This window comes from Sander vitreus, chromosome 5 (assembly GCF_031162955.1).
Source record: "Sander vitreus isolate 19-12246 chromosome 5, sanVit1, whole genome shotgun sequence".
Taxonomy (NCBI): domain Eukaryota; kingdom Metazoa; phylum Chordata; class Actinopteri; order Perciformes; family Percidae; genus Sander; species Sander vitreus.
Genome location: NC_135859.1, coordinates 16,461,379 through 16,488,080, shown reverse-complemented (window position 1 = coordinate 16,488,080; position 26,702 = coordinate 16,461,379). Strand labels below are relative to the sequence as shown.

Genomic DNA, 26,702 nt, shown 5'->3' with positions numbered 1-26,702 from the left:
GTCAATTCCTCTCCATATTTACCTTCTCTATTTTGTGCAGTTTCTCTTGTCCTCCCTTTCACTTCACCTCTCTCTGAAACCTCATTAGTGAGCCCGGTTGAACCCCACTCAGCTGAAGAGCTGCCTCTTCCAAATGCACTTGGAGCTTTGTTTATGTCTCTTGTTTCTGTTTCACAAACATATATACAGCTCCATATGAAACATCCATACAGACTAGCAACATACAACTCCGGATCTGAGGAGAGAGGCAGCACCTAGTCACCTTGTTATTTGTGACTCTCCTCTCCTCTGTAGGAGGCGACTGGAGTGTGATGTTGAGCTGAGAAGTAGCTAATTGGCCAGTGAGAAGCTGAGAAAGAATGCAGGCAGTGCTTTATTTCTTCGTCTTTCACTGGGCTGGTTACAGGCCTGATACAATGCCCCACTGATGAAGAAGCACAGAACCTGCCATTCCCACTAAGCCTCTCTAAGCTGAGGTAAAAACTGGTAGGCTAGTGTTCCCCTGCTCTCCATCCACCAGTCCTTTTAATCGGCTTGAGGTAGCTCGTAGGCCTGCCATGTAAACAAAGGCCACTAAAGACTCTTGGAGCGTTCAATAAGAAGGAAAGACCTTTCTTTCCCTCATTGGAAAACATACTCTTACTATAAAAGGCTTATCCAAAAGCTTCAACAAAATTCACCTTCCAGATGCCTGACTCCCATAGCTCTCTCTAATCTCAAACTGGTTAGAACTAGTTTCGCCAGCTCTGTAACAGTTTTCAGCTCTTGCTCATCTCTGTCCCTTTACACCATTTTGTGAGTGGACAGAGGGTGGTGCTCGGGGAGCAAACAGAGCAGCTGTCATGCTTTACAGGCGGCCGGCACAGCCAGGGCCAGACACTGTAAATGTTTACAGACCCTCAGGGTCACCCAGGGCCAGTGAGGCACGTTAAACACTGTCTGTTCAGCCCTGTTGCCACGACTGCACAATCAGCACTGCTAAACAGCCCCCCTCACAATGAGTAGCCAAACAACATGGAAATCCAAGGTCTAAGTGCAGAGCGAATGAAACTGTTTAGAATTCCTCAGAGTAGCGAGGGAACACAGTGACAAACAACAGAAACCGGAAAGTCTATTTTCCTTTGCTTATTCACAGTAGGGGTTAACTACCCGTTTCTATCATTCGCCATGACCGATTAAATATAAACGACAAACACAAGCCTCTCTCATTCATTAGCTTTGAGCGAGCTGAACACCTGACCTCCAACGCTCCCTGTCACTTTGTTAACTTACATTTCCGTCCAAGGGCTTGCGGGGGCTCCAGGGTCTTGCTGGCACACACCGGGTGCTGGGGTGGAGGGTTTTGCCTCCTCTGCAGACAGGCCAGCATGGCGAGGTGGGCACAGTACTATAGCCGGGGGAGTTCTGCGGCAAACCTGGAGCAGAAAAAGAGAAAGAGAGGAACGCTGAGTATGTTAAGGAGGATGATTCGAGGTCAAAGCTCCATGGCTGTGTCCGGTAAGCCGGTAGGAGCTGGCCCTGGGCTAGATGGTGTAGGTTTCTCACCCAGGCTTTAATTGGGAAAGCATGCCTACAGCTGCCTGCCTCTCAGCTCTGTGTGCTGAATGATAAACACACACCTGCACTGGGGCAGCACGGTTGACACGGGTTCAGAGCACAGTCCAGGCCAGTCACTCTGCAGCTTCAAACAGCACATGCACACAGCCATTCAACCGCATCTCCCGTCTATGAAACCATCCTCAAAACAAACACACAGGCACACACAGAAAGTAGCAGCACTCAGGCACATTCCTTCCAGGGCAGTGTGTACGTGGTGATTGATGGCGTTATCTATGGACAGCAAAAAAATGGTAATGCTGAGAAAACAGCAGTCTGTCTGCTACAACTTAACATGCAACAGCTCTGGGGGACTGTCAGGAAAAGCCTGGGGGACTGAGCGGTGTCTAGATGTATGTGCAGGTGTGTGTTGAACCGTATGGTTCCATGTGTGTCTGTGTGTGTGTGTGTGTGTGTGTGTGTGTGTGTGTGTGTGTGTGTGTGTGTGTGTGTGTGAAATGCGATGGGTTGGGAGGGAGAGACTGCCAACCGTACATCAGGGCTAGTGACGGCACTAATCAATCTCCCTCTAGGCCATAAATCTCTAGCTCTACACTCCCCCTTTTCCCCACAGCCACCTTCACTCATGAACAGGGAGGCAGTTGCTGCTAGTTTCCTCTCAAAAAGCCCATCACAGCCCCAGTGGAAACACAGGACACAGTATATATATATATATATATGTATATATAAGAAATCCTACTTCTCCCTCACCAAGGACCCTCAACAATCGAGTAGCATGGTAGGTATCATTCATCAGCAACATACCAGTGTCACATAGCACAATGATGACTGATTACTAAGTCTTCTACTTGGATTATGTGTCAGATGAGCACAGCTGAAGCAAACCATTTAGGTCCAGAGAGTGTTTTTATGTGATAAGGATCGAGATTCTCTCTTCTATAGTTCACTTAACGGATATTGTTTGGTTTGAAGGAAACAATGTGCTCACTGCAGACGCCCAGTCTCACCTAAAAAGCATGGCTGTGTCTGTATAAAGCATTGCTGCCTTAATCTTAGCTCTGCATGTGTTTGAGTCTCTTGTCCAAAATGCATCGATATGAAACACTATCGTTTCCATCTGGGCCGGTCTCCTCCCATATTAAAACAAAGAACAGAGGCAAATATTTCATCTGTGCTGTCAGCACCAGCGTCTCCTGCCATGATGCGTGGCAGATTATTGAAAAATGATTTCTCATGCGCCTGTCACAGGCTTGTCCCCTGTTATTTATTTTCTCAGTGAATCACTAAATGAACATTTAGCCACCTGCCATCAGTCCATTACTTAGTTTTATAGATTATCATTTAAAGAAAGCAATTATAATGATTACGAGATAAATTAATGACAGTCCATAAAGCGCCTGCTCCTGTTCTTTCTCATTAAAGGAATAAAGCAAAATATAGATCACCCGTGAAAAACATCAACATATTAAACCACTAATAGAAGCATTCAATCAAACTAACCTTTACACAACATGTTTCTCTCTAAATGTGTTGACTTGTAAAATGTAGATAGTACCATTTAAAATATAATTTAAATCTGAACTGACTGGATTTTCATTAACAGGTGCATGTGTGTGAACCTTAACTGCCCTCCTTACACAGATGGCGTGTAAAGTGCTAAAGTGTGGATTGAGAAATGGAGTAAGCAAGCATGATCAACAACCACCAACACAATTTACTGCCTATAATTAAGGTTAAATGCCTTTCCTGGTTTGAATAGTTCAAAAAAGATTAGAAGCAGGTGTTACAGAAAAAAAGCACCACCCCTGCAAAGGATTCAGTCTTTCACTAATAAAAAAGATTTTATAATAAAACATTTTTTACAAGACATTTCATTTGACCTCAGACCCTGAGGCTTTCATAACACACTTAACACTATAGGTCAAAATAATGTATTTTAAAAATGTGTCAGTAGCAGCACAAAGCAACACTTTTAGCACAAACCTGACAGTGTGAAAATGGTGTTTCACAAAAAATGCTTCTCCCTGATAAATGTAACTAAATCTTTAGACTCAGAATGTATTGTTAATTACACAGTTCACTGTTTCTCTCTCACACACACACACACACACACACACACACACACACACACACACACACACACAAAACACACACATTGCAGATGGAATAGAGGGGCCACTCTATTTCTCGCCAGGTGCTTGAGCAAAAAAGGTCGCTTGCAGTGCCATTTCCTCTCGCACACAGGCAGGCCTGGCCCAAACACACTGGCACTTTGAGCTCATTACTGGCTATTCACATAATCCTTTCTCTGTGTCCTCTCTGTAAGGATACTAATTTCACAACGAGCCCATCCTCACAGCCCGTTTGTTAAAAGATAGTGGTTGAGAGAGAGGAAAGGGACACATGGTGTAGATTGAGACTAAAAGCTAGACTTAACGGGGGGATACCTCCACAGTTTTTCCCTCTGAAATGAAAGACAATCGTGTAACTACCCTCCATTTTTCTCCATTTGCTGCTCGCCAAATGTATTCTGAGGCATTATACTTTGCTGAAAGAGACCCACTTTTTTCAATTCAATTTCAAGAACCAATTTTCTCCTATTATTGACTTTAAGAGTGAGGCAGAAGGAGCAAGTCTTTGGCTTGTTTGTCATGTTACCCCCTTTCCCCTCATCTCCTCCTATTAGGTTATTGTACTACTTAGCAGATGTCTATCAGAGGCAGGAAATTATCACCAAACCAAAAACCCCTGTGACCCATCATCCAGCTGCCCTAAAATCATGCCCAGGTCATGAAGGTGCTGGTGTGAACACACACACACACACACACACACACACACACACACACACACACACACACACACACACACACACAGCCCTACAAGCCGCTCGAAAAACCACCTGCACTTCACTAACTCATCAAATCCATTCACAGGTCTCCTATTACACCAGTGTGGGGATATCTCAAAAGCCTGGATGCCTATCGGCTCTTTGCCGTTCTGCTAACGCTGCTGCGGGGTTTTCAATGGGGGCGGAAGATCAGTCCCATGAGATGAGTGAATAAGCTGGAATCAAGAGGCAGTGGGCTTGGCAGAGGGCTATTTCTAAGTTAAAAGGTTCTTAAACTGCAGAGATCAGAGGAGATGACTCCACGCGCCCAAAGCTGTCTGCCCAGATAAGCTTCCTGCCGAGTGCGGGGTGTTACAGGGTGGTCATGGGTGAATAAACAGAATATGTGTGTGTTTTGAGCTAAACATGTGAGGTGAAAGACAGAGTGAAGAAGAAAAAAAATCAAAAACTGTACCAAAAGATGGCATTTAATGTGGTCAGAGTCATTGTTTGCTTTTGATCAGATGGTTCCTGTATGCAAAGTTCTTGTATGGCTGCTTTTCTTTTGGAAAAACATTTAACATTTGTGACCTTTGGCTTCTTTTGTCAACTGAAAGGGTTTTGTAGAAAAAAACTATCCTAGGAAGTATGTTCATATTAGATGTAACCGCAGCTCAGGATTTATGTGTAGTGTCATGTAGTGTGCCCTATATGTGTGCCTTTTTATTTTATGCCTTTCCTAACCTTAACCATGCTTTAACCTCTAACCGATTATTTGCCATAACCACAAACTTTACATAGCGTTTACCATACCATACATACATGTACAGATGCAAGAATTTCAAAACGTTAGCATTAGATGTAAAAAAAGAAAAACTTCATAAATGTTGTAATCTAAGGTTTTGCAGAATCGTCCAGTGCCAACGTTCTTGTCTGGCAATAAAGGTGTTACAAACCATGCTAATATTTCTCAAAGTAACATATCAGAAAAAGGTATCATGTTGGTATTGATTTTGAAACTCAAGTATTGTGTCAGCTTTAGTAGCAAAAGAACAAAAAAAATATATTCCCAGCCTTACCTAACATTATCCCTCAGTGATTTTTATAGAGAGCAAATCGCCAAGCTTCTATAGATGTTTGACTATCTTGGTTAAAGTGTCCCCAGTGAAGCTCCCCCTTCCAGTGGAGGACCAGCCGTGGCAGACAGCCTCCACAATGAGTGAAGGCGGGGCTTCGACCTAATTGAATGGTGACCCTGCCATCTCTCTGTGGGACACCCCATGCAGTGCTTTTAACAAGCTGCTGTGTCTCCCCTCTTAATAAGCCCAAACAAGTTAATCCAATCGACACACTCAAACCCTTTCTTTTTCTTTAACAAGGCACTGCCTCTACCCCCTTAATCCCCAGCTCCCCCTTTTCCGTCACCATACCGTCACATGAATGGAAGGAGAGTGAAAGGATCCATTAGGAAGGACTGGCAGTAAACCCCTACAGCTTGGCACTTTTAACACATCCACACTAAATAATTTGCACTCATACTGTATATTCAAAACACACACACACACACACACACACACACACACACACACACACACACACACACACACACTAATACTCACATGTGCCTGATATAAAACTGGTCTACTTGAACATGGCACACAATGAGAGGGTTATGTTCGCTGACCCTGATCCACACACCAACAACAAAACAACACACAAACAAAAATTCTGAGGGGACGATTGCCGACAGGCACACACTCTGGGACATATAAAAAAGGCATTGTTAACAAACCCTCCCAGCTCCACAAACAAGAGCTACTGATTCCCTAACAATACAAGCCCCTGGATGCACTCTCTGCACAACCTCAAACCAGCACAATAAATAACCTGCACAACAAAAGGCCATTGTGTGTAAAAGCCTACAGTACAGTTTATGTATTATTTCCATGATATACTGCGTTGGAATAACATATTGGCAGCTGATTCTTATATATATATATATATATATATATATATATATATATATATATATATATATATATATATATATATATACAATGCAGCATGTCACTGTTATTGGGGCTTATACAACATCGTATGCCGTGCAGTCGTATTTATAAGAGGTTTCTCTGCAGATTAGGGGCGTCTTGGTAAACACACTCTATACACTTATATATTCCAGTCAGCTTCAATAGCTTCACCCATGGCATGAAGAGTGAGGAATGTCTGGCAGTCCAATAGCAGCGAGTCGTCTGTCATCTCTAATCAAAACACGCCTGCCTAGACTAATGTCAACCCTGTAATAGCGATGACGACTAATTGACTTCACAGCCAACTGCTGCATCTTTGCACTGGGCTAGGTTTCATTAATGGTAAATAACGGGCTCAGAAGGCAGCGAGCCTTCATGACTGTGTGGTAACCACATTCAAAATGTAGAAGATGCAAAGAGCTGAAGTCAAGCAAATGAAAGTCAAATGAACTTTAGATTCATACAGAGACCCAAGTATTAGTATTATATAATTAGTATACTGTATTGAACTATATCTTTTCAGCCACTACCTGAGCAGCATTCTGAGGGGTAATATTTCATCTGGTCAGGTAATGTGGCATTTCCACCAGTCAAATTGTTTTGGTAGATACTAGCCTATAGGGATGGGGGGGGGATTGATACAGCATAGTATGGAAAAAGGGTAATAAATTGCAGAATATCGCAATATCTTTAAAATTGCAATAATATCATATTGTGACAAAAGTATTGTGAAAATATTGAATCGTGGGGTCTCTGGCGATTCCCACCCCTACTAGCCTACAGGAGGTTATTGTGGATTGGGCTCTTTTTTTTCTTCTTTTAGGGTCTGTCACTGTTAGTGAGCATCCCCACGGTGGTCCAGCTCACATGGCACGTGCATAGATTCATAACCTACTCTGCTTCCTTGTGTGATTTTGAAGGGAAAAAAACTCTCCATACTTGAAACACTGTAGCAGAATTGTTCCTCTATGGCTACCCAAGCTAGTGAGGAAAATACTGCAATCTTAGAAAACAACCAGAGATGGCAATTCTCTAAAGTATTACATGTGCAGCCTTTGGTGGAGCTTACCACATAATCAGTTATGTAAGTCTCTGCATACTGCTCTTTTTACACCTACACTATAGGTGAGCAGTGCACAGGGGCATACAGTAAGCTAAGCCCTGATCAGCTTGACCAAGACATGAGCTGATCATATAATTTCCATAAAATGCCCTGAGCATATAAACTCATTATGCTTGAAGCTCAACAGCACTGTACAATAAAAATAGCAGTGTGACAAGACATGCACAGTACATTACAAGAGAAGAAATTGAATCTGCCATTTGTAGCTTTAAAAAGCGGAAAACATTTTTTAGCAAAGTGCAGCAAGATGAAAAACACCACGATGATAAACAAATCCACAAGTCATAATTGACATGTAGCCTTGGTTTGTATTTCTGATTTTAAAAGTTGTATATCCTGTGCACCAATAACCATTCTGGAACCCAACACATGCATGCGATCCCACGCTGGGAGAGCCCCTTCGGTAAAATATGTTGGTTTCCAGCACAATACAACCAAGGTGCTCGTACAACATGACTGAGCCTCTGTGCTCCTGCGGATGCCAGGGAGGGACTTTGAGCAATGAGAGCGTGGCTTAAGATTGTCAGACAAACCACAGGGGAAACACATCTCCTTCTCCTCTTATTGCCTCAGCCTTTGTTGCATTGTTTTGCGAAGCAGCACCATCAGTTGTCATCTAACACCACTTTCACACAGAAACCATGCGAATGTTGTGACATATTAAACAGATGTGGAGAGTAGCTGTGGAGTTTAAACTGAACTGTTGATCGCAGACACGCCAGAGTGTGTGAAAATACCTCTGCAAAGGACAATTTAAATCAAATCTGGCTGCAATAAAAACTAAATATCACTCTTTAAAACAGGTTTTTGCTGCAGATGCAACCTCACCAGGCAGGACTTTCAAACATAAATCACAAACCCTCCACACTAACTTCAGCCAAATATGAAGAATTAGCTGTGCCAGCTTGGTTTTAATGCTAGGCAGTAAACCTTATTACACACAATTTGTAAAGCATTGTTGATATTGCAAAATTTCTTATCCCAATGTGACACAATCCTTTATTGTCTCAGACAGGTCCATTCACGGCTTAACACACCAACAATAAAACAAGGGTTCTTTTTTTCCTCTCTACCCATCCTATGGTGGCTAACTTGAATATTCAAACAGTGTTGATTGTCTTTTTGTGTTGTGTTCATTGTTTGTTGTGCTGTCATTCCTCAGCTTGGCTCCTGAACTTCAAAGAAAGGATTATGTCAATGTATGATGAAATGGAGTGAGCAGGCGAGAAAAATGAGAGAGAGAGAGAAAGAGAGAAAACCTTCACGCAAAATGGCCCTGCCTCGAAATGTATGCTTATTAATGGGTGTTCAATAAATCAATGGAATATAATTAAATTCAAACAATGTGATTTCTTCTCTCACTTGCCGAAGCCTGACTCCAAACATCGCTCTCTGCAGGGCCTGAGGTGACCCCAATTCCCATGGTCCAAAGGACGACTCTGCCGTCTTTCACTGCAGGGTGTCATAGATCCAATAGTCAAGTCATGCATAACATTAGTGTGTTGTGAAGCCCACAACGCAATCAAATAGTGCACCGTTGAAATGTTGACACTGATCTCATTTGATATATTTGAAGTGTGACAAAGCCATTTTTGCTCTGCTGTATATAAGGGACTATAAAAGAGAAGATGACACAAGTGCTCAGAGCTATACTTGCTGGAAAAGGAAGCACATATTTTCTCCCCATTGCAGTTTCTGTCTTTCCCTTTACTCCATAATGTGTGTTATCCAGCTGTTGTCATCCTGCTCCCTCTCAAAGCCAGCCCTGACCATGCCAGCAGAGGGAATCCAATTGGACAGAGTGGGAGGTGAGTCTGCGGTTGGTAATCACCTGCTGGCTAAAGGCACAGATGGCACAAACACCAGCAAGATGTTGTCGTGCAGCAGCAATCCAAGAAGTCTTTCTGACAGGCAGATAGACAAACACAGAAACCTGGGAAACTCACAGCGAGCTGAGGAATCGCAGCATGCAGATTTGATGCCGAAACCTGGCAACCGGCGAGCTACCTAAAGTGGAAAGAGTTAAAGCATCGATCTTGTGTTTTCACAGGCAAGGTCTTGGTGTCACTGCTCAATGATTGGGGAAAGTGAAAAAATGGGCAGGTTGTAATGATTTAAAATAGATGCTTTCCATGACAAAAGCAACCGATAAGGGCTCCCGTTATCAGCGAGTTTGACCAGCCACGGAGAGAATAGAGAAGCGAGGTCATCGCAGAGATAACAGCACATGTGCAGACTGATTATCTTTTCCCTCTCAAGGATTTTTGATACATTTCGTCGCTCCTGTGATTTATGTGTTAGACCAAAGACATGCCTTCCTGTTTCAGGTCTCAGAACTACACTTCAAGGAGAACACTGGCTGGTCTCCACCTGTTAAGATTTACTCTTGAGCTGCCGTGACTTTAAATCTTCTGACACACTGGAGACAGTCAATTTAAGTTTCCACCGGGATTAACGGAAGATATATGCTGATACATTTAACTACAACAGTTTGAGTAAACGCGCAACTGTCACTGAACTCAGCTGCAGAGCCTGTTAGCTTTTCTCTCTCAGCTAGAAAAAGGAAGTTGGACCAAGTCATTTAGTTTATTGGTGTTGCTAGCAGAGATTTGTTATGGTAGTCAAGGGTCCCAACACATCAAACATATCAGAGTAAAAACACCCCGGAGAGTGTTACTGCTCAGTGCCTTGGTTTGTCCTTCACAAGAGACAGGTAACACTGCCAAGACCCAGTAATTAGTGCAGATGGAGAAATACTCCCTTCCCCTCCCTGCAGAAATGCCAAGGGAGGCAATCTATAAATTCCTGCATATTAATGCAATTTAAAACCACTCCAGACACCTTGCTGGAGGCAGGTGATAAAAAGGTGAAAGGCAGACTACCTGGCACACAGCTGCTGATATGTCGGTGACATCTGTCCTTTGATAGCAACTTCCTGGCCCGACAACCCCCAACACACACACCAAAATAACTTGATAGTCTATCTCCTTTCTTAGAAAATGCTCTCCAAATCCTGACCTTAAGCCTTACAACTCTCTCTATCAATAATTAAATGGTAATCTAAAAATCCATTTTAGTTGGGTCATCTTTCTGCGCCATTGTCCCCGTTTCTCTTCTTCCTCCGTCTATTTTTTCCTCTTTCTGTAAGATCTAGTTAGAGATCCCATTAGCATGAAAGAGCAGGCTGGTAATTGTCTTCACCCTACTGAGTGATCCCTGGATAGAGGATTAGGCGGAGAGAAAGCCCTATTTCAACTCGGAGCACAGATGCTGCCCAAAGCCACCCACTCCAGATTAGATTAGACTGCAGAGGGATGAAACCACCGTAACTTCAAGCAACATTAAACAGAAAGTGTGGACAGGAGGTTAAAACCAATACACTTTTGTTCACTTTTCACCACCAGCTGTGACCCCGCTTGTTTTCCTTTTTCCGTCCTCTTTTTGGAAATTTTCTTTTTAATCTACTAATATGCTTTTCTGTTGAAAATAGGGATTGGGGGAAGGCAGTTTATAATTTCTCTCTCTCTCTCTCTCTATCGCTCTTTCTCTGATATACACAGAGTATTTAGAGCTGAATCTCCCTAAATCATCCCCCTGGGCCACCCTGTCCGTCACTAATCTGCCTGCCGCCGCCCACTCATAAGGAGGTGTCACATTTCTGGCACTCCTTCATGGGATAAGCACTTCAAACACCAGAGCTTCTCCTCTTGACCTTTCCACGGAGATGATCGATTAAGCCTGTTGGATTTATTCCATAAACAGGCAACCACTACATCAAGAAGGCGAGGAATTTACCTCAGAGGCAGAACTTAAAATCCATATAAGCTTCATGAGTGTTCCAATTTTTATTGGCTTTTTCAATCCTCTTCTTGCAGCACATTAATAAGCACAGAGCCTTTTGAGAGGCTGTTTGGTATCTGAATAACTGCAGTTCTCTACCTGTAGTTATTGAAGCAAATAACAATGACAACAGAGTGAAATTCAACTGCTATCTGTACTCCATTAAACCTGTGATGCAGAAAAACTGTTTAGCCCACTCCCCCGCGAGATAGAGTGGAGTACAAAAGTTTGAAAAGTAAAAGCAGCACCGTGGAAAATCTTCACTCTGTTTTTCAACTGTCCAGGAAGCTCTGTGAGGCAAACCAAGGAACAGTAAAAAAGGTATACTGCTCGTTTGATGCATGAGCCATTAAGTTACAACACTGCAGGCGTCCTGTTTTCATGCTTGAACACTTTCCACATGCTTTCAGCAAGGACAAGACTAAACAATCTTGAGTGAAACACCAGGGAGGAGAAACCCAAGAAGACAAATAGCAGCGCAACGACACACGCTTTGAACCACAACAAATCGCGTCATTTCGAATCCCATTTGTGAAAGTTAAAACAGGAAATCTTAAACCAGTTTCATTGAACTAAAAAAAGGGAGAGCTCCCTCTGAGGAGCCAAACCAAACTCCTCCTGTGTGTGATCACAGTAGCCAGCAAACTCTGCTTCAGCTCTGAGGGACTCTATGGTAATCATATCCTATTTGAATAATGAGGCAATACCACCACTCCTGCTGCCCATTCCCCCTGCATCCTTGACTGGAGTCTTTGATAGACACTAATTCTAGCTCCATCTATAAAGCTCCTCTCATGCATTTTTAATAGAATCTATTACTTTAGGATTAAATTATAAAAGACTGTCCTCCTTAAATTTTTAATAGTTTGCATAATTGGTATCGGGGCCTGAATGTGAACCTTAAAAACCCAGTTTGTACAGGACTGCGCTGCAAAACGAGCACTGCACAGCACCGTTGCACAAAAATGACACACATGGCACGACACTATCACCGAAGAGCATGTATCTGCACACGCTTGTGCACGCACATACAAGCAATTGCCATTATTGCTTTGGGCTCATTGCCGTGGAGAATAAGGTGGTGTGAGCCCAGCGCTGTGAATGAAGGGGACAATAAGGTCAGGGACCATGAGAGCTGCCTTTGGCTGCTGAGCTTCTGCAGGAGCCTGAGGCAGGAGGAGTCAGCTGAAACAGGAGACACAAACCAGGTGTCCATAGACACCTGCTGCCACTGATGTCAACTGTGACCACAAGACTCACCGGGGCAAACAGCAAAAACTACTTAGCAGGTTTACAGCCTCCCTTAGTCCCTACAGTGACCAATAACTGTGTTCAGTTAGCTTACATGGAAATGTATTTCACTTCACTGTTCCAGGTTCCAGGCAGATAAGCCATGAGTTAAATGTCATCTGCACTCTCTGCATCTCCAGTTCAGCTCTTTCTAACAACAGACAGAGCATACAGGAGAGCAAATGTGTCTGAGGCAGCTTTTATAAACTAAAGCCCCCTTAGAAATATAGATGCATGTCACCATCCCCCAAATTAGCACCGCAGGGACACCCCCCTCGCCGCCCCCGCCTGCTGGCGGCAGCTCTTTGGCATATCTGTACCGGGGAAAATATTTCACACTGTATGAATTATTAAGTGCGGGGCCAGTGCTAAGCAGTGTGGAGATAGACCAGTTATTCACAGCTCTATTGGGACAGATGCGTCGGAAACCCAGGCCGCTTGCCTATCAGATCGTTTGTCACGAGCGATAGACAATTTACAATGAGAGAGTTTTTCAATTTATTCATTCTGCTGTCACTGCAGTTTTCTACCTCCACTCATTTCACTCAGCAGCCCCCTCTTCCTTTAACTCTGTCTCGTCTGGTGAGGGGGCTCCACGCCTGAACCAACCGCCTACTTCTCTGTCTGACAATGTTGCTCACTTTGTCTTTCCTCAACCTAAGGAGAAAGGTGGAGGTGGAACATTTGTGCAAAAGACATGAGGTGAGCAGATCCTGATACTTTAATCATCTTAACTGAGGTAATGGTGTGTTGGGGACATCCTGTGACCGCTGAGGTGTCCAGGCCCCAAGTGGTGAAGCTGTGGCTGACTGTGGCTCTGTTATAAAGGAACAGAACAGGAAACAAGGCAGATGCCCCCCCCCTTACATACAAACAAAAGAAAAATAACTGAATTAAACTGCTGCTGAGTTATTTACACTATCAAAAGCAAGTTAAGACATGAAAGAGAGAATTTAAAAAAATGATAAATAAATATGTACAATAACTATACTATTTGGATCTGTATTGTAATAAAATAATCTTTCCAAGGGCAAAATCATCCCAAACATAGGTTATTCTTTTAGTTCATGGGAATCTTTATACAGGAGAAAGAATATGATCTCAGAGGGCAGCATACTGCTAATTTTCACTTAAGAGGAAATGCTAAATAACATCTCCCACGCAGACAGACGGAGGACCTCAGCACAAATGTCTGGCAGACTGCAATTTCAACATTAATTACTGAAGGTGAACCAGCAGTCAAAACAGCCACAAATTAGTTTTCAATTCACAATAAAATTCCCAAGAACTACAGAACAGACCAGCCTCTAAAGCCTAAGCAGTGCTCTTCCACCATTTCAAGAGATGGGGACTCAAATTCAGGAGCGACCAAAACACAGATAATGTATGTTAAAATGTAAGCTGAATTTACAGGAGAAATAGAAAATGACATCAGCAGCTTTGTTGCTCTAAATGTTCGGTGAGAGCAGTTTGACCTGAAAAGCAGCCCAGAGTGTTTCTCTATCTGTGATGCCCTTTGAAAGCCCGACACAGACGGGTTGCACTGAATAGGCCTTGATGTGAAAGGCAGAGATGTTAGATAAATGTCCTCGCAGCCAAGGCCTCTGCCCTCTTCGTGATTATGCATTCTTATACTCAAATACCCACTCCCCCTAACACACACACACACACACACACACACACACACACACACACACACACACACACACACACACACACACACACAGACATGCAGTGCCAACAATCCCACTGAGGGCAGCATTTGTTTGGGGACAAGGTGACCCTGTTGCCTAGGGGCCTGTGAACAGGCACAATGAAGGCCTCTCATCCTGCACACACCCAGCCGGCTGTGTTGAGCTGATGACGGGTGGAGGGGTGGGGTGTGAGGGGCATCACAACACCCAGCTACTGCAGTTTTAAAACCCTATTCAGGAAGCCCCCTGAGATAGCTCCTTTCACACCCTGCACAGACGGAGCAAAATCCCCGCTTGTAACCCAGAGTCAGGCAGTCAACAGATGGAGCAGCTATTGAGTGAAGGATCGTGCCGGCAGAGGCGGCTCCCCATCCATCCCTGCTGGAAACAATGGGGCAGCAGGTCAAGAGTGCTGTCTCCAGAAGGAGGGGTCAGGGAGGAGGGGCAAGCTTCGACACAGTTGAGCTATGCGAGCGCTTTGAAACTGGAGGAACTGAGAGAATCTGTTTTGGGTGGCGGGTGGAGGGGAGGAGGCTTGTGGCTGGCTGCCGGGGATCAGATTCAGGTGGTGGGGGTTTGTGTTTGAATCTGGGGCAGCAGTATTTGTGTTTAACCTGCAAACAAGAACAAAAAGACATCTCTGCGTGCACACATTTGCATGTTCAGAGGAAACAAAGACTCACAGTTTACAATCACTTGTCTTTGTGCACAAAAAGAGAGAACTTCATTGTTGATAACAACCACTGCAGTGAGGTAATACACACAGAGAATAGAGAAAACCTTTACTACTGCAAAACAGTCGCAGTGCCCTCAGGATATTCTTTCATAAAAAACTGAAGTGGATAGACTTAAAACTGGTGTCAAATATTACACAACCAGGCCACACTTCTTTCTAGTTATTAAAGTCCATAATTTAAAAAACAGATGGTTCATTCACTCATTCCTTATTGTTCAAACTTTCAAGATTCTCCCAGCAGCACCATGTGAGATTACAGGGAATTGCCAGAATGAAGCCTATTAAAAATAGTGGGTTTTTTTTGTTCTGAAGTCGTTATTAATGGACCAATTTGCTGTGTTTTTAAAGTGGAGGAGCAACTGTGAGACAGAGGGTGAACAGCTATAGCTACATGTTCAAATGTTGATGCATGTGTGTGTGCACGGGTGCGTGGTCACACAGATGATCGCAAAGCAGTCATAGCTCCCTGTAGGGGAAAGTATATCCATTTCCATTGACCAGCAGTCTTGCTATCATGTGGCTCTGACCTGGAGTCAATTAGTCATCAGTTGCCCTGCCTCACTGGGTTTCCATGGCCAGAGACGAGACAAAGACACGAGGAGGGTATACAATGATCCCATAACTTCAGTATCTTTATATGCCGTAAACATCCAAACTGAGGAGCTGCTAAATACTGCCACCACACGTTCCCTGATCCTTAAAAGGTTTGGTTTATGTGGCTATTTTGCACAGGAAGGCTCTCATTACAAAGCAGAAGGTGTCAGGAGCATTGAAGCAACTCTACATTAACAACCACTTGACAAGAAAGTACAGAGACTCAAAAAAGACCACTTGGGAAATGTTCACAAATCACACCTAATTAAACACAAAAGCCTTGTCCATGAAATCAGAGTGCAGAAAGCCTTTTCAAGATAGAGGCGAGATAGGTTTTTCTGGGGTTTTCTGGGTTGTACTAAACATACATTTGTGCATGGACACTGTTATTTCATTCATGTTTGTGTTTCCATCCAACAAATTATCAGCTTGGTACAGAGGGACAAAGGGTTGAGCTATAATTCATCCTTCCCTAGGTCAGATCACAATACCTCAATGGTTTGCAATTTCAGAATATGATGCTGTTATGCTGTTTGAGCCCACAATTGAAGAAAAAAAATAAAGCCTGCTCCAACCACGCTGAAAGGGATCAATAAGTGCATAGAAAAAGAAAAGGGCCATAAACACTGAGGCTTTTATTCAGAGTGCCGCGATGCAGATGCGAGCACAGAATGCACCTATAGAGCAATGCTGAGAGCGGCAGAAGACGAGAGAAATCCCAGAGAGTTATCAGGTGGGGCCAGAGAGCACTGGCTATATTCAGACCTTAGCACCATCCATCTCCATAGCAGCTATTGGATTTCTAATATTGTTGGTTTTAAGGAGGATCGGCTTTCCTGCCACAATGAGGCGGATTCAGTCCCAGTTGCCCCCTTTTCCTTTTCAGTGTGGTCTCACAAGGTCCTCTCGGTTTTCTGCAAACAATACAGCAGGGCTGCGGCCCTTATTTAAAAGATTAATAGGATGCTGTCTTGGCGGAGAAGCAATCAGTGAGGTTTCTGTGACAGCAGAAAAAGTGTGAAAACAAGGCAAAGAGGAGAGACCATTGTCACGGTTACCAACTGGCTGCCACAGCTCAATTGAGATAGCTGTGGCTTTCAAGCCCAGCTGTCAATCACAGCAGTAAGCATCAATGGGGTAAATTTGAATGATAAAACGATAAGTCATGAGCAGGCGATTTCCCTGTCATTGGGACAGGGGCTGTTTGAGTGTAACTCACTATGGGTGGAGAGATTTCACTGCAGCCATATGGAATTTGGTTTTGCCTCGAGTTGCTGGCTTCACCCCTCAATCATGACAGAATGTGTAATCACAAAATGTCTTCCTCTCAATCCATGTTACAATTGGCAGCATGGTGCTGTCACTAGAGATGGGGGAACAAAATGGAAAGCTGACTAAAAGACAAGCTTTAAGTGACACTTAATTTGAGACACACAGGCATTCTCTCAGCTCCAGTAAACAGGATCCATCAAACTTCGCCCAGAGCCTGTGTGAGTCTGCAGCTGTCTGTGGGGAGAGGCACAGTATGCCTGAGAGGCCCTCAGTTACCAAGAGGACTGATGAAGAAATCAAGTGCTTTAAAAGTTCCTAAAAACAACAAGAAGAGGCACAGGACAGACACTTTCAAAGAGCACATTTTCATCTCATCCATGTCTACAGTAACACTCAACGCGTTTCTTCCTTTAAAACAAACCCAACAAAAAAAGAGCATGACAGAAGCTAATGACAGCCTCAGAGAAGAGGGTAAAAAAACACAAGAAGAGAAAAACACTGAACAGCTGCTTTTTCCCTTCTTCCCTTTGCTCATCCCAGGAGAGAGTCCCATGCGATCTCCCTAATCCTAGTTTGTGGCTGACAGAGGGGACTGCAGCTCTGTTGATCTCCCCACTCACATGGCTCTGTGCCTCCCCCCCGCCGCCTGTCTCACCGTCGCTCCGCTGCCAGGAGGAAAAGATGGTGGGGAGGGGGAGCGGGGGGCTACATCAAGGAGAGACTCTCCCAGTGGGTTCTCGTCAGTTCCAGGCCATTGCACCTTGCTTGCTGGGATTTTGTTCACACACACACACACACACACACACACACACACACACACACACACACACACACACACATACACACACATATATATCCATGCAGAAGCAGATGACTATTAATGGATACGATAATGTGGTGTGTGTTTTTGGCTGTACAGTAATGTTTGGGTTTTAACAATTGTTGTAATATTGTGAATCCCTTCAGTGACAGATCACTGGAAGTTGGTGACATAAAAATAAGTTTGATGCCTCACAAAGAGTATTTAAGTGGCACAGGAGCAGATAATGTTTAATCAAAACCCAGTGATACGGTTGATATGGTCAGTGGTAATGTGCAGCCAAAAGGCCTGACACACTTTCATGTTCTTTGGGGACGAGCAGAGAACGGCAGGCTGCCCTTGTGCGTTCAGTCTCTACAGATGTTGCCTTGGAGAGCGGCTGACTGGCTGGCTGCGGTGACAGCTGGACAGCTGTTCCTATAGACGCAGCCACAGAAGCATGCCACGGAGATGGGGGTGGGGGATAGCGCTGTATGTTTAGTTTATCTGTATGAAGTTCCCAGGACGTGCAAAGCTGTCACTCTTAGCAATGGTGCATGAGCCTGGATAAGGAAAGATGGCACTGAACAGGATATGGAGAGAGAGCACAGATGGGTAAATATCAGACACGGCTGACATTATTTGAAGAAGCTCCATTAACAAAACAGACTTTTTGTGTTTGAAATTTGTCTTTCCAAAAAACGAACAGTCTAATGTAACACCAACTGGCTACACTGGCATAAGTCAAAACATTTAATTTGATCCATGAGGTCTGTTTGAGCAGCCGCAACTTTTTTTTATCATCATAAACAAGTGAAAGTTTAATGTGAACTTCACAGGGAATTTCAAATACAAAAATGTCTTCTTCATAAAAGAGGGACGAAGAAAATATATATTCAACAGCAGAGAGGATAATTGGCTGAGCATTAAAACGACTCTGGACTTTGTGCCAACATCAGTGACTGCTGGTGATGAAAGGCAGTTTAAATTGGGGTCATGTTCCGATATTATACCTTTATCCTGCCACTTAAAAACACAGTTACCTAAAGTTATGGAGACCTGCTGGAAAACAGTGCAGGTTAAAGATGGCCTTAAGATTAAAGTCCTAACTGAGGAGTAAGATAAAAAAAAGCAGTTGAAAAAGCATTGAAATGTTGGAAAACACTCAGCAGTATTAAATGCTGTCACCTGCTGAATAAACACACTGCAAATCATGAGTTAAACAGCTTGGATTGACGCCAGTCACTTCCTCCAAAACTCTCTTTTCCTAAGCAGGCCAGGCTATTCATTATGCCACAAAAGGTCAGCAATTTGTTCAACTCAATAAAAATGTTAATAAAACTAAGAGCTCACAAGAAGAAGCACTCTGGCCAGCCATCGAAAAATGTGAATATGTGACTGTGTGCAGATGCATCTATTTGAATGCGACCATGCCACTGCAGCATTATGTGGGTCAAAGGTTGTACAGCAGCAGCTATCAAGCAGGAAATATAGCTTTGGCCTCGTCATATTCCCGGTCAAACTCCACCAACTACTCAACACAAAGCCGATATTAACACATGCTGACAAACACACAAACAAATCTACAATAACCAGGAGCTGACAACACACAGAGACACACACACACACACACACACACACACACACACACACACACACACACACACACACACACACACACACACACACACACACACACACACACATCCTGCTACCAACACACACACACACCAAAATCTCCAATTTCAGCTCGCACCCTCAACCCACTCTGCTAAATAAATGAAAAGACCCATTACGGAGATTTAAAAGGCCGGCATTTGGTTTATAATTATATATGAAATCTTTTAGAGGAAAAAAGTGATTACTCTGGATGCAAGTCTGGAAGTGGGTGGGGGTGGGTTATTGCTAAGCAACCAGTCATTATCCCCCAGAGTGGAGCGAGGTGACCGGCCATCCGTCTAACTCCGGTGGCTTGCCTGGCTCCTGTGCCTGGCTCCCCCCCCCCCACACTTTTTCCTCCACCACTCTCTCTCCCTCTTCCTCGCTCTCTCCCTGCCGTCTCTCCGTCCGAATACAAACAGAGATAAAGAACGCTGCAATCGCTCTTGACACACAAATAGGTTAACACAATAAAGCCGGCTTTGCCTGGCTCACTCGAGGGAGGAAAGCAATTCCAGCAGCAGGCAGGAGGTAATAAAACAGGGCTAGGAGTGTGTGTGTGTGTGTGTGTGTGTGTGTGTGTGTGTGTGTGTGTGTGTGTGTGTGTGTGTGTGTGTGTGTGTGTGTGTGTGTGTGTGTGTGTGCATACATGTCCTCATGTCAATGTTCCTATGTTTTTGTATGTGAGTGGAGGCAGGCATACATAAGCTCTTTGGCCTCAGGGCCTAATATCCCACAGATTTCCAACTCTTTCTTGACACAAATAATAACGACAAAGAAAATGACGGAAATTGCAGGCTACTCCTCCATTTAGATTAAGGAAATGGTTGCTTTATATTAACAATATAGCTGACCTGCATCATCCCTATACAAACACATAAATGTTTCCCTGTGGGTTATATGCCGGCTCTCTTGTAAATGGTCTCTGGCTTGGTTAAAATTCAACAAGTAAATTGAATGAGTTTTATCTGTGCAAGCCTCAGCTTACTCTCCCTCTCCTGATGCGGCTGCCAGGCCTGGCAATAACCGATAAAAATCTCCAGAGTTTTATTAAATCGTGTTGCATTCACGCTGAACTCAGGAAAATGGTGAGGTGGCTTCTGCAATTACAATCCAGACCAGACAACATTGTTTTCTCCAGTCAGTGGAAATTTCATTACCTTACAGCAACCGCCTTAGAATTGGGTAACAGCCTCTTGTTGTCACAGACACAAACCGTCTGTGTGAGGTGTGGCACTCCATAAGTGTTATCCATTTGCAAAAATATGCATCTAGCCAGTCACAATGTGGATGCTGGTCAGCATAATGTGCACCATTATTCAGTGATATGAAGGAACTGAATGGAGGAAATAGCGGTCAATAGCTCATTTCTGGATTGACTGTGGTGTAATCAAACGCATTGAACCTTAATAGATCCATGCAGCTGACTGTATCTCACCTCCAGGCTATTATAGACGAATGACGTGGGTCACACATGGCCTCATCTCTCGCATGTCAATAAATAGAGAGAGGGTGAGCATGTTTTTTTTATTGTGTAATGACTGTGGATAAAAAACTCAATTAAAGCTTGTGGAAAAGTTTCACATGTTTAGGTCATACAGGATAGCCATTTGTAAGTGTCAATCAATTTCCCTGCTTTTACCCCACTGTTCCTTCAACTAGGTAATCAAACAGCAGAGATGTAAAGTGGTGGCTATTGTCAACAGGGAATAAATTACCAAAGCATGACGAGAAAACACCTTATCTGTCTGATGTATTTCCTGCTTCTGCAGAAAGCTACAAAGCCCGAGGGAGGGCAGTCAACCAAAATGCAGGGAGATGGAGATTAGGATGATGTGCAGTTCCTTGTTCCATTAAAGTTTGATCTTCCTCAATAGCCGAGGAGAATCAGATATCTCCCATTCAAGATTAAAGTACACCAGCATAGAGATTAATCAGAGGCCTGCATGAGATAAAAACAGCCTTGCTTCTGGCATGGAAAACAGTAGCAATAAAGAGTTCAGCTGATAATGTGAAACATGGCGAGACAATAGCAAATCAAACAGCATGCACGGGCCTCCAAAACAAAACAAAGCGCAGACTAGACTGCGATACAGTGGCTGAAGATGTACAACAGGGGCTGATCTGATAGTAACCGAGGCCATCATTTTATTACTGGTTAAGGTTGAAGAGGGCACACTGAGGATTTTCCCATGTTGCTCACTGTCGCCAGGCTCTCATTCCCTTTTCTCCTCCTCTCCTTGAGATCAATGGCGCTGGGGTGATTTCACAGCAGCCTGCACTGTCACCCAGAACAAATCAATGTGACCATGAGGAAGGCAAGAGCGGCATTGTTTTTAAGGAGAGCAAATTCGCTGTTGGAGAGCTTGTCAGATTTGCTTTATTCTCTTTCTTCCACCTCACTTTTCTGGCTGGGTTATGGAGCAAACTATAAACTGCACAGCACTCAGCCTCTCTATATTAGTGTACTCATTAACCACATATAAGCTGCACAATTCCTTTTGACTATACTGTATTTCACATGCACAAGGGCATTTAAAAAAAAAAAAAAAACTGACAGCCCTAACCTTTCCAAATTAAAGGCTAAACATTAACTCCGGGGACCCGGTGAGACGTGACTTCCACTCAGTCTGACGGGGTGAGAGGGGAAGAGAGGGTGGAGGTCGGAGGATCGTCACTGTCCGTCATGCACTAAGTGGCTGCATGATGGCTGATGAAGAGCTGCCAACATCTACCATCACAGCAGATCACATAAGCAGAGCTGTGGTCAGGTGAACATTTTACTATAGCCTTAACAGGAAATCATAGGCAGGGTAACGAGCAGAGAACCACACGACGTCTCGCTAACAAATAGCACTCATCAGAATCACTGCAGGGGTGCACGTATGCAATCACATGCCTGTAGTCTATTTTTGTGTAGCTAGCCTACTCCATATCAAACACAAACATGCTTGAATTGAAATGCTTAAGCTGTTTATGATACCAAAAGGCCTGCACTGTTGTAGACAATCACTGACACGTCACAGTCAATTTACTGAAGATTTTTGTATTCATCTGTGCGATATGAAGCTAATAAGACTGAGGGTCAATCACCCAGCAGTAAAATAAAGTGTAAAGTTTGATGAATTGTAGGAGCTAACTACGTGAAGCCTAAAGAACTGCAAACACGAACGAAAAATAGACAAACAGAAGCATTGCTACTAATCCTGCCTGCACATTCAATGTCAAATCTTATCAACACCACTATCTCTGCTGGAAACTGAACGTCGCTTTCACCTCTATTCATTCACACTGACTGGCTGAAGGGTGTGTTTGTTTCTCCACAATCATTTCTGCGTAATGCTTTCGTTTCATGTCGCTTTTTTTTCATGCTCTGTCTCCACATCCTGAGTACTGATGTGCAAGACAAATCTTGCTGCAGGGACAACAGAATTTATATTAAATCATGTACTATTGTAAAGTACAAGAAAGGGCACATCTCTTTTGTTTGCCTGCACATGAGAAGTGTTAAAATAAGGACTGTTGTAGACTTTTCAAGAAACGAAACACTTTGATCAGGCATCTAATGAGCTGCTGGTGACATGGCTTTGAGAGAAATCGTTCATGTTCCTTAAAGTGTCCGATGATATTAAGAAGTAAGATGTTTTGTGCTTTTCTAAGATATCAGATAATCTAAGAATGATTGTCTTTTTTCTTTTCTTTGACAGGAGAAGAAAATGTTTTTCATGATTATTTACATCGACACAGATTTACACATTTGTGTAAATAAAAAAAAGCACTTTTGTTAATAGAGCCTGTAAAAGAATGGACATGCATTAGACATTAGACACTTCAGGGGTGGGTAGATCTAGTAACACAGGCACCCTCACACACACACACACACACACACACACACACACACACACACACACACACACACACACACACACACACACACACACACAAACACACACACACACACACACACACACACACACACACACACACACACACACACACCTGTATCTACTATTTTAGTCATCTTAAGTGCCAAAATGAGTTTTGGTGCCTCTGGGTATGTGTTGAGACAATCAAACCACGCAGGGATTAAAAAAGATTAATACACAGCGCAGGAAATTAAACTTCAGCGACTTAAACGATATTCATGAGTGGAGCTCACTTATTCACTTTAGGCAGGCGCTTTAATAAGCAAAGAATACAGTAAGGAACCCAAACGCTATCAATCAATCAAACTGATATGCAATTTGAGTTGGAAATTGATAAAAAATAAACGCCAGGCTTCTTATGGTGCATTACTTTTATTAATACTGTGCTAAAATATGTTCTCCACCTCCCAGCTGTTGCCGGCATAATTGATTAGGCTAGCGTAGTAGTAGTTCAGATTTGACTTTAGTAATTAAGGGATCATAATTTCATTAGCAAGTAAAGTAGAAAAGAATAAATTGCTGATGTGATCAGGATTTATGCAACACAAGTTTTCAAAATATTCTTTCAAGATTATATGTGGACATTTGCCTTTGTCAGACAGTCAATAGCAGTGAGCAACAGGAAACATGGTGAAAGCGAGAGGAAGATGAAATGTGAGTAAAGTCTTGCAGCAGGACACTTGAAGGTCCAATGTTACATCTAACAGTAAGCCAGAAAATAAAGAGGCAAAAAAAGAGCTACAAACTCCAAAAGGTAATTCAGTGACCTAGATATTAAAGCTGTTCTGCCATTCTCTTCTCCCCTGCCTTGTCCAACCTTCATGTTGAGTTAAGGCAAGCATTATGCTGGGAAGACTATTTGTTTAGGTGAGGAGCAGCCGCAGAGCTAATATGAGCACAATTTGCTCAGCAGGTCATAGGCGCAGAGTGGAGGAAGTAAATGAGGCAGTTCTGCCCCCTCGGGTGCAGCCCCTGCCTCATACATCACTGGATGTTTTATTCAATACAGCCAGGAAGGCTCTATGGCAGGTGCCCTAACTGTGGGGGTGCCTGCCCTGCTGTAGGGGCCCATATTACATTCAGCGAGCTGCCTGTCTGCGGGGCTGCTGGAGAGAGTGACTGGAGCCAGTGAGGAAGATACATTTTGAGGATGCTTGTAGTCTAATGATAAAACATACTGTGTGCAGTTTTTTCACTGCACAGTCAGCATAATGTGAAAGCTCATTTATGTGCAGTGTGAGCGATGAAGCTAAATATTGCAAAGCAACCTCAGCAACCATGAGGCTCAAAGTTCACAGGAGTGAAAACTGCCTGAACTTTATCAGCCAGCATTCACATTCAAATATAACATGGACTTCAGTTACATTCAAGATAACCAGACCTTTCTATTTGCATTCAAGACTCTGGCTGCAGAGGACACATTTGCTGAAGAATTCACAGGACAATGACAAATTGCCTCCAGATCTCAATGCAGCACAGTGCATAATCCATGTCGCCGAGCACAAAGTGAAAAGTTTTACAGTGTTCCGCACACGTCTCCATGAATTGTATGAGTTCCTTGATACAAGCCTATCACAATATGCAGGCACACTATAAAAAGAGATTGTATATAATTAACCCACCAGGGCGAAAAATCACTAATTGCAGCAGTCACTATAGTCACCCTCCCCACACGTGACGCACGGGGGCGTATAGGCTACAGATGAGAAATTCGCACCTTTTGCTCTGAGCCGCAACTCCTCCAGTGCCACATATCCCTGCCTGTGGGGCGATACCCTCGACAATACACTTAATTGCTACCCACACTTGAAAAGACCAATATTACACATCAAAGCAGTTCCTAAAGCCATTCGGGAGCGGCTCTCTAACAAGTCGATTTTACAACACTTCATTTATTGGGTCATGCATAGAAACAAAGGGTTTAAATCTGAGACATCGTTATGTGTGCGGCATCCTGGGAAAAAGGGAGCATTGACAAACATTCATTATTTTCTGCTGTAGGTCTATTTACCATCTCAAAAGGATTCAGCGAGGCTTTGACAGTAACTACTACGTTTATGGTTACAAAGAATGACCCAATTCACTCTGAATCCGCAAGACTTGCATCCAAATAAATAACGTAAAATATATTTACCATAAATTGCTCCGTAGTGCAGACTAGAACTCCATGCAGATTGTAGCATTCACTGAGCAATCTGCCTCATACTTCTGTGGTCCAAATTAAAAAGGATTCATTCTGTTCTCCAAAATCCAGCAGCTGCTTAGTCGATGTCAAATGTTGATTAAGTTTATCCTCCTCTTCCAATTGTATGGAAATATAACGGTAACCCTGCGAATTAGATTCCACACTAGCCTCTAGCATGCGAAGTTAATAAGATTTGCCTTTTCTCTCGATTCGGCTGCCAATTTTTGGCGAGGGCAAAAGCGCAGGTCGGCAATTTGAGGAGCGTCTTCGGAAGGATTGCGCACCAAGTGCGCTTCGGGTTTTCAAGGTTTAGACTCCGGAACAAAGTAAAAGGTCCTGGTTGCTCTTCTTTTCGCTCGTAAATACCTCCAAATAACAGCAGTGATAATCGAAAGACTGGATGGTTGAACTGCTACGCAGTATTCCAAAATCCACCGCTGTTACGCATGGGTTTAATGTGGTCCGCCTGCTCACTATAGACGACCTTAGGTGAAATGTATCATGCGAATGTTAGTAATATTATCTAGGCAATAGTGTGTGAAGGTACCCTTTGGCTGGGCCAAAGCAGCTGCCTGGAATATCCTTAAGTGACGCGATGTAAAATCCCGGTGATCAGGCTCTGCTCCGTCCGTCACTTTCTCCGTGGTGTCGGCAGCCTCTCTGATATGTCTTGCCTCCCGATTCAGACTCAGATTTCCAGCTGAGGCTGTGGAGTAACCTCGATAGCAATGCTCCGAGATACTCTCTTTGGTGTATTAACTAAATAAGCAATGGTTAGGTCTGAATAAAGAGCTAGCTGCTTCAGGCAGCTCCGGGATGCGGTCCTGCCCTTGTGCAGAGCTGCCGAGACTGACAATAACCCGGAACGCTGCAGACTGTCAGGCTGCACAGACCGCCCACCGACCAATCACTGTACTGAGGGAATACAAACATTCCCACGGGTTGGCCAATCATCGGTAATTGAGGACTGTTACCATAGAGATGCTCGGCGTCCAAGCGTCTGAAACCACGTTGTTTATTCGCGGAAACAGAAGGAAAAAAAACCGTTTGGTATAATTTGCCGTGACAGAATGCAGATTGAGATCTTTAATCACTCGTTTATCCTTCTCATCAGCAGCCTAGCTAAAGGTTAAAGGCTCCATCACTTCATGGGAAGAGCTGGGCTCAAAC

The 26,702-nt window shown here is 43.6% G+C and overlaps 1 protein-coding gene across 1 annotated transcript in view; it reads right to left on the bottom strand.

Moving 5' to 3' along the window:
- The window catches only part of fam222aa (family with sequence similarity 222 member Aa), a 48,262-nt gene extending 21,891 nt beyond the window's left edge, over nt 1–26,371 (bottom strand). The window contains exons 1-2 of the mRNA XM_078250662.1: nt 25,482–26,371; nt 1,273–1,415 (exon numbers count right to left, since the gene is read on the bottom strand). Of these exons, the coding sequence (XP_078106788.1) occupies nt 1,273–1,369 (97 nt within the window). The 5' untranslated portion in view covers nt 1,370–1,415; nt 25,482–26,371. The remainder of the gene's footprint in view (nt 1–1,272; nt 1,416–25,481) is intronic.
- Nucleotides 26,372–26,702: the final 331 nt, after the last annotated feature.